The sequence below is a fragment of the Haliotis rubra genome, unplaced genomic scaffold (assembly GCF_003918875.1).
Source record: "Haliotis rubra isolate DU_JTF1 unplaced genomic scaffold, ASM391887v1 Scf148, whole genome shotgun sequence".
Classification (NCBI taxonomy): domain Eukaryota; kingdom Metazoa; phylum Mollusca; class Gastropoda; order Lepetellida; family Haliotidae; genus Haliotis; species Haliotis rubra.
In genome coordinates this window covers 1,473,103-1,487,478 of record NW_025765425.1, presented here as the reverse complement: position 1 = coordinate 1,487,478, position 14,376 = coordinate 1,473,103, and the positions used below count along the sequence as shown (strand labels likewise).

The window sequence follows — 14,376 nt, the reverse complement described above, 5'->3', positions numbered from 1 at the left end:
TAATACTGGTCGTTAAAAGCGGGGGTTGTCGGGTGATCAACTGTTGAAGTGTAACGAGCTCTGTCTGCCAGCCAACGGGAGCAAGCATGTCTACATGCTCTAAAAACGTCCTTGATAAGGGGGCACATTCCGACAACGTTTGCTCCAGGAACACAGGTCAATACAACCCACACATGACGAGTGGGGATCCGAGGAAGTAAATATTGTTACAGTGTGCGCAAAATTACGCTACTTAAGGTCAACAGTACGAAGCATGTTGTCTAAATCCGCTGGAGAGGAATCAAGCGCAGGATTCCAAGACTCAGCAATAACCTGTGACCGAGGCAAAGTAGAAGTGGCATGGCGTGAAGGTGAACACTGATCCACTGAACCATAACACAGCCTAGCAGGTGAAACCACCCGCACAGAAAATGTTGATGAGGGGAACTATCACGTAAAGGCGCTGACCGCAAGTGCTCACTAGCTCTAGACTGACTAGACGGGATATCCTGATTCACCTGAGGTGAATGAGACCGACTACGAGAATCACTCTGACGAAAAGACACTGTACAGCTAGGTGAACCGGATCGAAATGGCGAACCACTTCAACTAGGTGAGACTGAACGACTACGTTAATCAAAACGCTGTGGTGAATTGATTCGACTATGAGATGGTGAGTCGAACTGAAACATATGTTGAGTTGAATTGAGTCGGGAATGTGAACCAGTTCGTCCTGGTGAATCCATTCGATTACGTGAATCAGTTCGGTCTGGTGAGCCGGCTCGGCTGAGTGAACTCATTCGACCCTTGGCAATGACACGGCTAGGTGAATGGTTCCGTTCTAGTGAACCAACACTGGCATTAGACCCAATTCTGATTGGTGAAATGAATCGAGGTGGTAAATCGGTTCGGACTGGTACATTGGAAGGACGAGAGCTTGAGCGTGAATGAGATCTAGAACGACACTTCCCAGCAGTAGAAGAACAAATTTGAACCTCCGAACCAGATGGTGACTCAACTCGTGTGGGTGAATTGTTTCGGTGGGATGAAACCGTAAGGAGAGGAGAATGGTTACGTTCCAACCGTACCGATCCACGCTTCGATGATGAATGCTTGGATTTAGAAGTTTTCGAGGACTTTGAACGGTCTGAAGAAACGGATCTACGAGATAAAGTAGATCGCAGGTCTTGTGTAGAGGAAATATCAGTCATTACCACCCTTGCATGCCCATGAGCACTTGAGCTAGGTGAGGGAAGCATCCCAAAAAGCCTTTAACATTCTCAGACAAATAGGAATCAGGCGAAGCGTCCATAAAATCCTCGTTAGGAGAGACGAGAGATTTAGAACGGCGAGCAGGTAGGGTGGGGCCAACTAAACATTGTTTTTTAGCGGGAGATGGACCAGATCCCGCAGAAACATTCCTGGCCCTATCTGCCAAGCGTCTGGCACAAGCATGTTAGTAAGCTTTAAAATCCTCCTTAGTTAGACAGTCCTGAACACTTAGGACAACGTTTGTCCCAATCACAACAACCCACACAATCAACACACGATGTGTGTGGGTCCCAAGCTGAAAAGACTTTATTACACTGAGCGCAAAACTTTCGTTTTCTGGCCTGAACAGGCTTATCCATGTTGAGCAATTCTCAGACGAAAAAAATTTCATGTCCACTCTGTCGAGCAACAAGAAAGAGAATGAGTGAGTAAGGTAAGGTGATCACGTGGGTGGGGACTGCGCATGCCATGTGCTGTCACTGGACTAGTGAGCATGGCTAAGGCAGGAAGGCATGCACAGCACGGGGACAGGGACAAGGTAGGCCTGGAGCAAAGTTTAATTCGTTTCCACTCATGGTCAAATGAAGAGAGAGAGGTGCAAGTCGTGAGATAGGATAAGTTTAAAAATATACTTATATCACTTAAACAATTTTCCACTACACTATACATGAATAAAATAATACTTGTTCATATGCTGCTGCTGATGGAAAAGTATCCAGCATTTTCAGAGCTAATGGTTTAATGACGTTAATCCTGGTATGACTGTTCTCTCCTAAAAATAACACCATATACCAACATTTAGAAAACTCAAAAATAATTATGTGTGAACATGTTTAGGCCCTAATGTAGCTTGTTGGGTTTACCTTTCGGAAGTCCTTCACATCGAACAGGTCCGGCGGTTGGAAGAGCTGCATATCATGTAATCCAAAAGACTTTTTGCATGTCTGCAGAAATGTGCGAATATTTTTCATACACAAAAACTGAAAAAAAAAGAGAAAAGAAATATAATATCAATCATCATGTTTAAACAGTTTAACTAAGCATAACAATTTACACGTAAAAACTGTCATGCACTTGTAAACATTCTGCACACTGCTTTACAATCACTGTCAACAGGAGGTGAAATACAGACACACTTGAATTTGTTGCAACTCAACAATAAATACATGTGTTCAGATTAACCTCCGTATTTGAAAACTTTGCCTTGAAGATATTATTCTGATTGGTTTAGGTATGGTTTAGGTAATGCAAGGCATTTGTTTCTATCAATATGATCAAAGGTTTATTAACCATTTGTTTTAGTTCACAAAAGTAAATCTGGATTCTATTGAAAGCATAGTTTAATGTCACAGCCAACTGACAATAAGTATTAAAGTACTGTCGGAAATAGAAAAAAACTGTATTTTCTCATTTATATCTACAATTTATGTAGTTGATATGTGAAAGTGTGAAATATCTGTGAAACTAGGTTCGGCCTTACTACAGTCTCAGTGGTAGAGAGATAGGAAACGGAGAAAAAGGACTTTACTGAGGAGAGATCAGTGCAGAAATGACCAATGCGGTTTTTTTCTAAGTCCAAAAAGACATATTTGGAACAGACCATGGCTTTATGCAAATTAGTGTGCGACGATATTGTATTACAAAGGACACTTTTTAAATGCCCAATTTGAAATTAGACGTAGATTCATTATAAACGATAGCTGACATAAAAAATAATAACTTTTATGCCGAAACTATTAAGGATGTAGCTACCATGCAATCTCACTGTCACTATAAAAAGAAACAGATAGGAGGGGTCGCCTCAAAAGCAAAACCTGGGGTCGGGCTTGGGGATAAAGATATCAGCTAAGATAAGATAATCCTTTAGGGCAACTATACTGGGGAGGTACACGGCACGTCATAACAATTTACAAATAATATCCAGTCCTGTCGATCTTCGGGTGGTCATGCCACCTATATGCTACGAAGCGGTTCTATGGTTTTCGGGTATCATACTCTTTTAAATATCTCAACATAAACTATATGCAACTATATGAAAGAAAGACACGTAAGATGTTAATCAATAGATTTGAGATTTTGAGATGACCCCTTGTGCCTGTAGGCAGCACGTGCATTTCATGCTAGGCGAGTCGACGGTCCGTCGTCATACCTGGCTGAGCGACCTAATTGCCATCTATAGTCTGATCTATTGTTTTCAGCAGCTATTCGTATTTTTCTAAGTTTTGCCCGATTTTACGAGTAAACATGCTTTTCTGGATATCGTATTACGCATTCCACTGACCGCCCAGTTAGGCCGAAGTGGGTTATTTCGACATATGCTATTTGCAATTGTGTCAATTTTAGGGATACAGGTTAACAGCCTAAAAACAGTTTTTTTCTATTTCCGACAGTACTATAGTCCACTATTTTAACATGCATAACATAAAAGGTTTTAGTTTCATCAAAGTTTAGAAGTGGTTAAAATGTTTGATAATGAAAAATATCGATATGAAAAACAAACAAATATAATCGATATGAAAATTGTGTCACCGATAATATCACATGGAAGCTATTGTGATGAATATAGTGTCAATTTACTCTGACAGAACACAAGGTTATGTTTTTATTCATGGACTGCTTCCAAATTATGTTCAGGATGCTGTTTTGTTAGCACTGAGTTTGGTTTTACGCCACTTTTAGCAATATTCCAGCAACATCATGGCGGGGGACACCAGAACTGGGCTTCACACATTGTACCCATGTGGGGATTTGAACCCGGGTCTTCAGGTGTGACGAGCCAACGCTTTAACCATTAGACTACCCCACCCTGTTTTGTTAGCAACCCAAGGCTAAATGTGTCATCAGTCAGAAGTAATGGGAAATATGTTGATTAGATCAAGACTTTTATACCATTTTTGCTCAAAGCTACTTCTCCAATGTTTATTGATACTTGATCAATATTCACTTAATGATTATCAACCTCTATGATCCAGATCGATAGCCAGCCCTATCAAAGTTTGAACTATATTGGTTCTCAGCCATGAAAGATATATCTGATAACAAATCTGACCAGTGTAGGTTTCTTGTACAATTTCTTCCTTCTTTACATATCCAAGTACCTAGGGTATGGATGATGAATACAGTAATATTTATACATAGTTCATGTCAATATGGTCAAAATGGATTCTGAAATGATCAACAGACATGTCTCAAAATGCATAACAGCTACAGGTATGATAAGACATTCTAAAGCAATGACTATTAAAAGTTTTGTTTCAAAAATGGGTGTTTAATCTGAGAGCATTTTTCACCATTTACATAACTTGTTTTCTGGTCAGACGTTGTCTACCCAAACTAAATGACAACACAATTGATTCAGAAGGAAGGATGTGTTAAGATTTTAATTTGGAAATGATTTGAGATCATGTTCAATGGAAATGTTCTCACAGACAAGAGTAATTTTCAACTAGATGTTCCCTTTTCTAAAAAATATAACTTATCTGATCATTTTTATACATCTTTTAAAAATTATACATGCATGCAGTGTTTGAAATTGAACATATATTGACTAACTCACTGAATTACAATTTTAAAATAATATGCATTCTGAATTATAGAACCCTACTAACCTTCGTCTGATAAGCCAACGCTTTAACCATTTGGCTAACCGGCCGAAAACATATAAGACCAGGATCCTCACAATAACCATAATGTTAAAGGTTACAATGTTAAAATACTACAGAACAAGCCACAAGAAACCCAGGACATCCCTTCAATTTTAGTTTTACAAAATAAGCAGTTGACAAGAGCTAGAAATTCAGATACAGTTCTGAATATTGCAACATATCTCATTACATGGAATGAGATCCTGCTAATATCAGTGGATTTCTTTACAATAAGAGCACAAATAACAAGTACTAAAACCAAGAACTTAGAATCACAATTACAGCTACTGTTAAATAATCTGAATGTTAGTTTTCTCACAATATCAAAATAATGCAATTACAACTTAAGTTTTTTCTTTTTCAAAATTACGTTTATACATTCATAACATCCAAATGAAAAAGCATAGAAGAAGTGAAAAATATGATGATTTTTGCTTGTTGTTAATATCAAAATATCCTCTTAACTATTTCTCTTGTATCTTTTTAGGTTTAGGTAACTGGAAAAAGATTTTCTTACATAATGTGCATGGTTGTCGATTTTTCCGATAACAGTGACTTTCCGCTCAGCAAAATGAGTGAGTTCAGTTTTATGCCGCTTTAGCAGTATTCCAGAAATATTATGACAGGGGAGACCAGAAATGGGCTTCACACATTGTGCCAATGTGGGGAATCGAACCTGGGTCTTCAGTGTGATGAGCGAGCATTTTAACCACTAGGCTACCCCATCGTCCTTCTTAGTAATATGAGACAACACTGGAAGAACTTCTGGGTTTTTTCGAAACTTGTGAAAACATTTGTTTGATGTTTGGTATCTGAACATAAAAATTACATTATTTACCTTGACAGGAGTATTTCCATAAATGTAACAAGTGATTTTACTGGATAATTACTGCTTTCTAAGGATGTAATCTGTTGTAAGGATAGTTATTGGTCAAATTCAAGTATGTGTCCTAACGCAGCCAATCACATTACCACAATGGATACCATACTTCTGTATGGCAACTTTCAGTTTCAGATTAAGATAAAATATTTTGGTTAAAATGTGTTATTCTGAATGTATTTATGAGCAGGAAATTGCTATCTATACCTAAAATATGGAACTTTGTGGACATATTGTCCTATGTTGTAACTTGTGACAAAAGTTTTTCATATTTTCGCATTAAAAAGGCATTTAAACATAGTGTAAAGATCTTACATTACACGTTCACACGAAATGCTAGAATTTGTGACTCAGATGTAAGCTTGACAACTTTTACAAGAACTTTTTACTTTCTGGCAGTCTACTGTTGAGAGAGTTAATGAATTTCCATAATCTAACTCAGATAAGCCCAGTAGATGCTTTTTGGCAACATTTTGCAGACTGCTACTTCCGATACAAAACAGAACTCATTACAATTTACATCACTTAGGCTTTTTTCTCAATACAGTAGTTAAAAATACCATCCTGTTGTGTTTCCTTTAAGTTTCACGGTTCACTCATTTTTGCCAGATACAATTATTTGATTCTGGCTTTAGTTTAAATTCCAATCTCTAGTTTAACTTGTAACAACAGCCATACTGGTACTTCTTCAGCCATACTTCCTAGCACTCATGTCACTGTCAACATGGTTAGCTGTGTTAATCGGGGTCAAAAGCCTTGAGTTTGAAAAAAACGTTAACTCAGTTTACTCATTACACTTGATCTAAAAAACTTTGGCAAATGACACTATTCCTGAATCCATTGCTGTAGTCAAACGATATTCCAGTTGTAGTGATTGTGGAACTAGGATAGGTTAATGGGAACCCATACCAATCCTGTATCCCTACAGGATGAGATTAATCATAAAGTTTAAAAAATAGCAGTAGTACAGAGCATGAGGGTTGCAGACTCAAAACCTTTGACATGTAGGCAATGGGTTGTTAGAATTATAGAGATACAATACCTGACCCTTTGTCAAGCAATTAGGAATCATGTATTAACCTTGTTTTCTTAAATTCTCTGGTATTCATGAATTCCATATTATGTGATGGTGTAAAATTACTGGCAAGTGGGTATAAAACCCAGTCATCCATTACAAGTTACATCATGTACATTGGCAAACAAAACCATTTACCACTAATCATAAAAAACTAAATCCATAGGTGAAATTTTAATGCCAAGTTTACACCTTACTTTTACATGATATGGTATGATAGGTAAAGTGCAATATTCCTGATTCTTGATATAATCACAGACAAACACATTCTATCATTAACATTAATAATATGCAACCATAGATTTAAGTTGAGAAATGACAAAATAAATAACAAGGCCAGAAATGTCTGCAAAATACTAACAGCAACAGATACAATGAAAATACAATTGATCACTTTGAATGAAGTTTATATGATCAATGATCAATAGTTAACATGGCTGTCAACATTTGTTAAACTAAGTGAATAATGAAGTAATAATCAGCAGATGACAATACATTACTGAGCTCATTCCATTCACCAAGAACCCTAGTTTTGGTTATAAAATACATGCAGAAAACATGTATTAACTGAACTGTTTGATGACAAATGGGTTTTTTCCACAAAATACATAACTTCTACACTACAACTGAAACTTGACACCCCAACACTGGATTATGATAATGTTCCTAATCATCAAGAATAACATATGAAACTGTTAAAAATGAAAATAGCCAATGATGAGGACAACACTGAGAGGTTGGAGGCCTGTCAGGTGCTCTTCACAACAAGTACATGAAAGAAGGAAGAAGGGAATGCTGAAACTGTCAGAAGTACATATGGTTTGTGTACCACTAATGAAAGTAGCTCCAGTGTATCATTGGATGTATTTGAAACAGAAGAAAGTATGAGACACTTACTTATCTAATTTACGTAGCCAAGAATCACCTGGCAAAAAATAGTAACAACCAGGATATAAATTAGGTAGACCCATAACACAAACAAACCTGCGACATTTGAGGACGCGGGCTGAATTCTTTCAAGTCGACGCTTCCGGGACATAGTTGATTTAGCAAATGACAAATTAGAGATCCATCTCGGAGAGCTTGTGCTAAATCAAAGGCATTTGCATCAGACCGTGTGGCTTTGTGGTCTTCTGGTAAAATCTGGCACCTGACGAGCCACTCAACGCACAGTCGCCAATCGTCCGCCATCTTGCGTCTTCTTCCTCTTCCTGCCTAAAATTAAAGAGAAATAGAGAACGATGGAATATAATTATCTACCAATGAAAAATATGTATGTCACAAATAAAGTATTACAGACAGGAAATTGATCCACTACATGTTATTTAACAACATTACAAGGGAAAGATATTTTTCATAATCTTCCGGTCATCACGGTCTGAAGAGGCATTATATTCAGCCCGAAGAACCGGATGTCCATTTTGCCAATAAAACTACTTCCGTTAATGGTTACCAGGTGCGAGGTCAACATTTTACTGTTACAAGTGACTGCACTCACGTGTCAGTCAAGTCAAGTGAACTTAAGTTAATCAAGAAATCGCCAGACGTCAGTGAAGAGAAATAACAGTCAGCTTATACAATGTTTTTCTACTCACAAATGACAGGAAAGGTAAATGAGAGTTGTCAATGTCAACAAATCGTGAACGATTGCAGTCCACAAGCACTACAGGAATTCGACATTAGCCTGTATAACTTGATATGTTCTCTCAAGTCTATATGTATGGAGGAATATGATATTTTAATTATCAAATATTATACTATGCTCGCTAACATGAATTCCTGTGAGTGGCATTTGCAGAGTAAGTTTATCAGAGATCAAACCAATGTGTATCATTTGTATAAGTTACAAGACACTACTCGAAATGATAATCGTGTATCCCTGTATCAGGGGTTTTCGACGATGTAAAACAAAAAACGTAATTTTTATCTGTAATATCGTTTGAAGTTTTAATTTCACTAACCTTGGGTTATAAAGGACATAATCAACTATTTCACAAAAATATCAAGTGTTTCCTACAAAAATAAGGTTGATGACATCGTATCGGCGAAACTGTTGCCGTTCGCCATGTCCATGGATTTTGTATGGGTTTTCGACGATGAGCCATACTTTTTGCTCCGCACTGCGAGGGAGTGTTGTGATAACGTGGCTTTCTATTTAAATATTGCCTGTCACCAGCAGACGAATGATCTTACTGAATTTTTCGCTTGCTATTTTTTGTTATAAAGGCAATTGATTTTGCATCTGAAGTGGTATTAACGATCTCGGGTAAATAATATTGATGTTTGTTTGCTTTTTAAAGAACTTAACTTCCGGTTTTCAATTGTCAATAAACACTCCTGACGACAGTGACTGGGCATCCGCCCTGCCGATGAAATTGTTTGTGCTCACCGATCGCACACATACTCCCCCGATATAACGCCAGCAATGCAATCATCAAAAACACCAAAACGTCGAATTCAGCTCGCTTTTGGGATATATGCAGGATATACATATGGAGTTTAAAATAATGAAATATGTTCTCGTATCAGACAGAGCAGGTCTTGCATTAAGAATTTTTTAATGTGACAGATTTTCTTTAACTAGAGGTGCTGAATATTTCAGTTCTGCACTCACAAAACATTGCAGATTATTACCTTTTGCCCTGATTTTCTTTTCATACTGTTTTCTGCTTCAAACTAGACAATGATCTCTTCTTCAATACCTCTCTGTGTTTAGAAAGATTCAGACCAGCATATATAACCCTACCTTTAGCATTCAGCAATACATAGTTTACAAACACGTTAGAATACCCTTTGGTGTAATTTATTAAATCTTTGTGCAAATTACACTTGTGAAATAATTATCTGTGACTTAGCCAAGCAACAAAGCTGCTTAGGTTACATTGGAAAAGCCCAGTGATGTTAATAGTTTTCAGTTTTGGATAACCATAGTCTGTTTGCAGTGAAAATGTACCGATGAATTTCACTTTAAAGTAAATCAAATAAAGTGAAATTAAGATTGCGAATCCTCATAATTTTACCTTGCCAATTAAACATATAAATTTCAGAATTTTATTCAACTTAGGATAAAAGTTGTTTAACAGACGATCATAGATTCAAATCGCTATTATTGGTTTGTATTACAAGGGAGTAAACGCAGTAATTGGAACAGTGATACAAATGCACGTGCAGTACGTGATGAGCGTTAACTTAGACCAACCCTACTTCTTCTCGGTGTTTCATTTAATGTGCATACCCCTTGTAATACAAACCAACAATAGCGATTTGAAACTATGATCGTTTTTTAAACAACTTTTATCCTAAGTTGAATAAAATTCTGAGATTTAAATGTTCAATTGGCAAGGTAAAAAATCAGGAGGACTTGTACTTCTAATTTCACTTTTTTTAATTTACGTTTTTGTTTAAAGTGAAATTCATTGGTACGTTTTCACTGCAAACAGACTATAAAAATAGCCTATGACGAGGTAAGCTGTAGTTATTTAAATCCCTATTATTTTCAGTATATTTACTGTTTCAGCTCAATTCGTGTGTCTGAAAGGTTTATAAATAAATTATAAATGATTAATATACATAGGATATATTTTTTTTAAATCTGCAATTTTTACTATTATGCAGCAGAATACAGTTTAATGGGTGTACAATTATTTACAGTTCACACCCTAAGCATATTTTGTAATCAAACATTTAGATTTGGAGCCTCTCGTTTTGTTATATGACAATAAGTAAAGTAAGAGGTCTGGATCAGTCGGGGTGTCTTTTCATGCAGTTTAAAGAGAGGGAGCTAAAACATTGATCATGTTCATGCACATACTTTTCTGGTATTGCTTTTTGTATTTTAAGTATAATTTATGCTATTATTCAAGCATAAACATAGAGAGATGGGTAAAATTGTTTAGTGTTGAATACTTTGGGACCTTCCTGGTACATCCATGCATGCTTTTTCTCACAACATTTGTTCATTAATGAGTCAAAAGCTGACTCAACCCTGTAATGTCTGTAGCCATGCCTATGTATTCCTCAGTGTATTGTAGTCCATGTTGCCCTTACAGTATTCTCTTCCACAGTTTTTGGTCATATAATCACCCAACGAATTATTAATGAACCTGTCATTCACATGCTCATGAATTCATCATTAGACACCAACTACCATTTTCAGCTCATGCCATATCAGGTCATTTCTTACCACAACATTTCTTGTTGATTATGGAATGTGAAGACTGTCTCAAATGGGTCACTCTACACTGAAGTCACAAGACTTCCTACCAATGACTTCTCATAAGTGTCCATCACCAGTTCAACCCTATTTGATCATTTCCGTAATATCATTAGTGTGACTGGATACATTTATGCATAGTTTACCTGTGTGGATGTAGATAAATTAGTTATCTGTCTGTAATCAATAGACTGTGAGGCAAATATGATGTGTGTCTTGAATATAGGGTAACAAATATGAATATTTATTCATGACTGACTGACTGACTGAATTTGGTTTTACGCCGCTTTTAGCAATATTCCAGCAACATCACGACAGGGGACACCAGAAATGGGCTTCACACATTTATTCATGAATACATTGTTTATTATCGATGAATAGAAACAGCAAACATGTCATGTACATGCTTCAGTTGAATGATTTCAATATATTTTGTAGAGCAAAAAAGTAAAACATTGTGGCAATGCCACTTATGGCAAGATGATAGTTCAGTAAATGCCATCAGACCCATAGTACAAGGAAACGTTTATGATTTTACAGACAGTTATTTCTTATGGTAAGATTAACTACTGCATTGCTTGTATATATATAATTTTGCATGTCTCACTTTAATAAATAACAGACGAGCGCCAAGTAAAAACACCCTTTTTACAAATCTTCGTAAGTATTCTATTCTAGTAATCATGTATAATGAATTGAATTCATGAAAGGATATTGTTCAATTCACTGAATACACAAGTGAATCGTAACAGAACTACTGACTACTAATCCAAAGTTCACATGATTGCTTGCAACAGATTCTCACATCTCACATCTCACTTGACGATCTAACTTGTCTTAGTGAGATCGTCCTCTTGAGAAGTTGTTGGTCTGTATTCTAATGGAGCTCCCATTACATACACCCTTCATTTCTAAGCTCTATGGCATCTACACCCAAAAGGCTGTACCACTGAAGGCATTTTGTGCCCTGCATGGATTTTATTTCATCAATATCATTTTTTGAAAGTTGCAATCTGATTGGCTAAAGAATCCACATATCCTTTATTTAAATTGGATTTCCTCAGATCTAAATACAGAGCTGTGTTGTAACAGAGTGGAAGAGATTGCACTCTCTGCATGCACATCTTAACCTAATGGTTTATTTACTTTCTGATATAATGTAAAGAACTTGAACGAGATATCTCTCATAATATATGTGCAATAACTTGAGGTGTGTGGTAACCATGGTAATATTAGTATATGAAAATAACATGAAGCGTTTCATTTCTATGCAATATACCTGTGAAGATCTGGATTAGAATTGGTCTTCAGCAACCCATGTCGTAAGCTTGTAAGAGGCGATTAATAGGATCGGGTGGTCAGGCTCGCCGACTTTGTTGATACATGTCATTGTATCCCAAATGGATAGATCGATGCTCATAATGTTGATCACTGGATTGGTCCAGACTGCTGCAATATTGCTGTAATATTGCTGAGTGTGTCATTAAACACCAACCAGCTATACAGTAATACTAAAACCTCAACAGATATGCCACATAGCACTAAGGCTGCGGGGTGGTGGGTAGCCTAGTGGTTAAAGCGTTCGCTTGTCATGCTGAAGATCCAGGTTTGATTCACCACATGGGTACAATGTGTGAAGCCCCACTTCTGGTGTCCCCTGCCATGATGATGCTGGAATATTGCTAAAGCGGCGTAAAACAATACTCACTCACTCACTCACTCGCTCACTAGGGCTGCACAGTTTTATCGGTATACCGGTATAACAGTATATCACAATATGCCTTTGAAGCGATATGTATTGCAGTGTTTTCTCTCAGAACCTGTTTACTGGATAGTAAAAATATATAAAGTTTTGTGATTGTCTTTATTTTTTAAGTTAAAATCTACACAGACTTTCATACACACTGAAGTTTTCCATTCTAAGTTATTGGAAAAACAGCATGCTTTTCATATTCAATACATTTTATAAAAAAGAAAATACATTTGCTCAACATCAAATTTATATTTCAGATTTCTGTAATCAGAACCATAACATTTATTTTTAGGGCTTTAGTATATAGAAAATAGGTCCTGCATTTACAATTAATGTCACTCATTGTCAAACACTGAAGCTCCCAATATATCGCAAAATGGAAATATTGTTAAACAGACAATGAAAGATGACAGGATAGGTCATATCCCAAATAAACAATACTGAAAACTTTAGTGCAACACACCACTGCATCATTGAAAAATTTATATTCAGAACAAAATCATAATTTCATGTTTTTACACATTAATTTGGATAAAACCCACTTGAAATACTGAAATCAACCAATGCTACTTCACTGAATATCTTCACTAGCACAAAGAGTTTGTGTCTCTTATTCGGTCTATAATGGCAATAAATATTTTTTTATTTAGTGCTTGTTCAATACAAAGTATATTTAGTATGGTTAAATGTAGGGCAATTAACTTCTTTTCTTTTCTTTTTTAGAAAATGTATGTTTTTCTCCAATGAAATTACATACATGTAATGTAAAACAGTTTACATATGCTCTAATTAAGAAGATAACTGGGATTGTAAGTTAGACAAAGCTTATACAAATGGAATTCTTTTAGGAAACCAAATACATCAATGTGATGGTTCAAATTCGAGTTCAAAACATATATTTAAAACAGTTTGTGTGCCTCAATTCTAAAATGGGAAAATTAACTGAAAAAAAGTTATTTCAACATGATACTATCATTTAAAAATCTCAGTGAAAGATTCTATACCCTTTTCAGATCAATAAGAATGCAAGAATGGACTGTGTATTGAAGTGTTAGAATATATCTCACTCCAACTTCCAAGAGTTGTACAGATTGTGTGGGCATGTCAAAGACCGCACCTTCCTTGTGTGTGACAGTTAATGCCCTGTGTTATCACGGCTTGTCTGGGAGATATATGGCGTATTACCTACCTTCCTGGAGAGTGTCAGGAACCTGTATGTACTCTTCCTCGGCATATTGGAGTGGATGTTGTCAGTATTATCCCTACTGTTGTGTGGACAGTGTGACCAGTGTTATATTAGAATGATGTATGGCACGCTGGTGACCTTTTGATGATATACATTAAGTAAATATGTGATACTGTCTCCATCAATCAATTGCTCCTACTTGACATCTCTGATATTAATCCAGCGTCAGTCCGTCATGCAATACCTAGTAATAGTCTTGGTGATTTTACCTACATCTAATATATATATTTGTGCTTGTGTAGTTTACACATTAGGTCAAGGTTTGGTTTATTAATCAGCTTTAAAAATGTGACTTTGGTCTTGTCCTGTTGTTA

General features: G+C 36.4%; 2 protein-coding genes across 2 annotated transcripts in view; one reads left to right on the top strand and one right to left on the bottom strand.

Annotated features, from left to right (window-relative positions):
* The window catches only part of LOC124269841 (guanine nucleotide exchange factor VAV2-like), a 117,055-nt gene that overhangs the window by 74,531 nt on the left and 28,148 nt on the right, over positions 1-14,376 (bottom strand). Inside the window, 2 exon segments of the mRNA XM_046704878.1 lie at positions 2,115-2,231; positions 7,835-8,065. Coding sequence (XP_046560834.1) covers positions 2,115-2,231; positions 7,835-8,041 — 324 coding nt within the window. The 5' untranslated portion in view covers positions 8,042-8,065.
* Positions 8,298-14,376, top strand: part of LOC124269842 (rab9 effector protein with kelch motifs-like) — a 55,324-nt gene continuing 49,245 nt past the window's right edge. The window contains exon 1 of the mRNA XM_046704880.1: positions 8,298-8,459. The gene's annotated coding sequence lies outside the window, so the exon portion shown is untranslated. The remainder of the gene's footprint in view (positions 8,460-14,376) is intronic.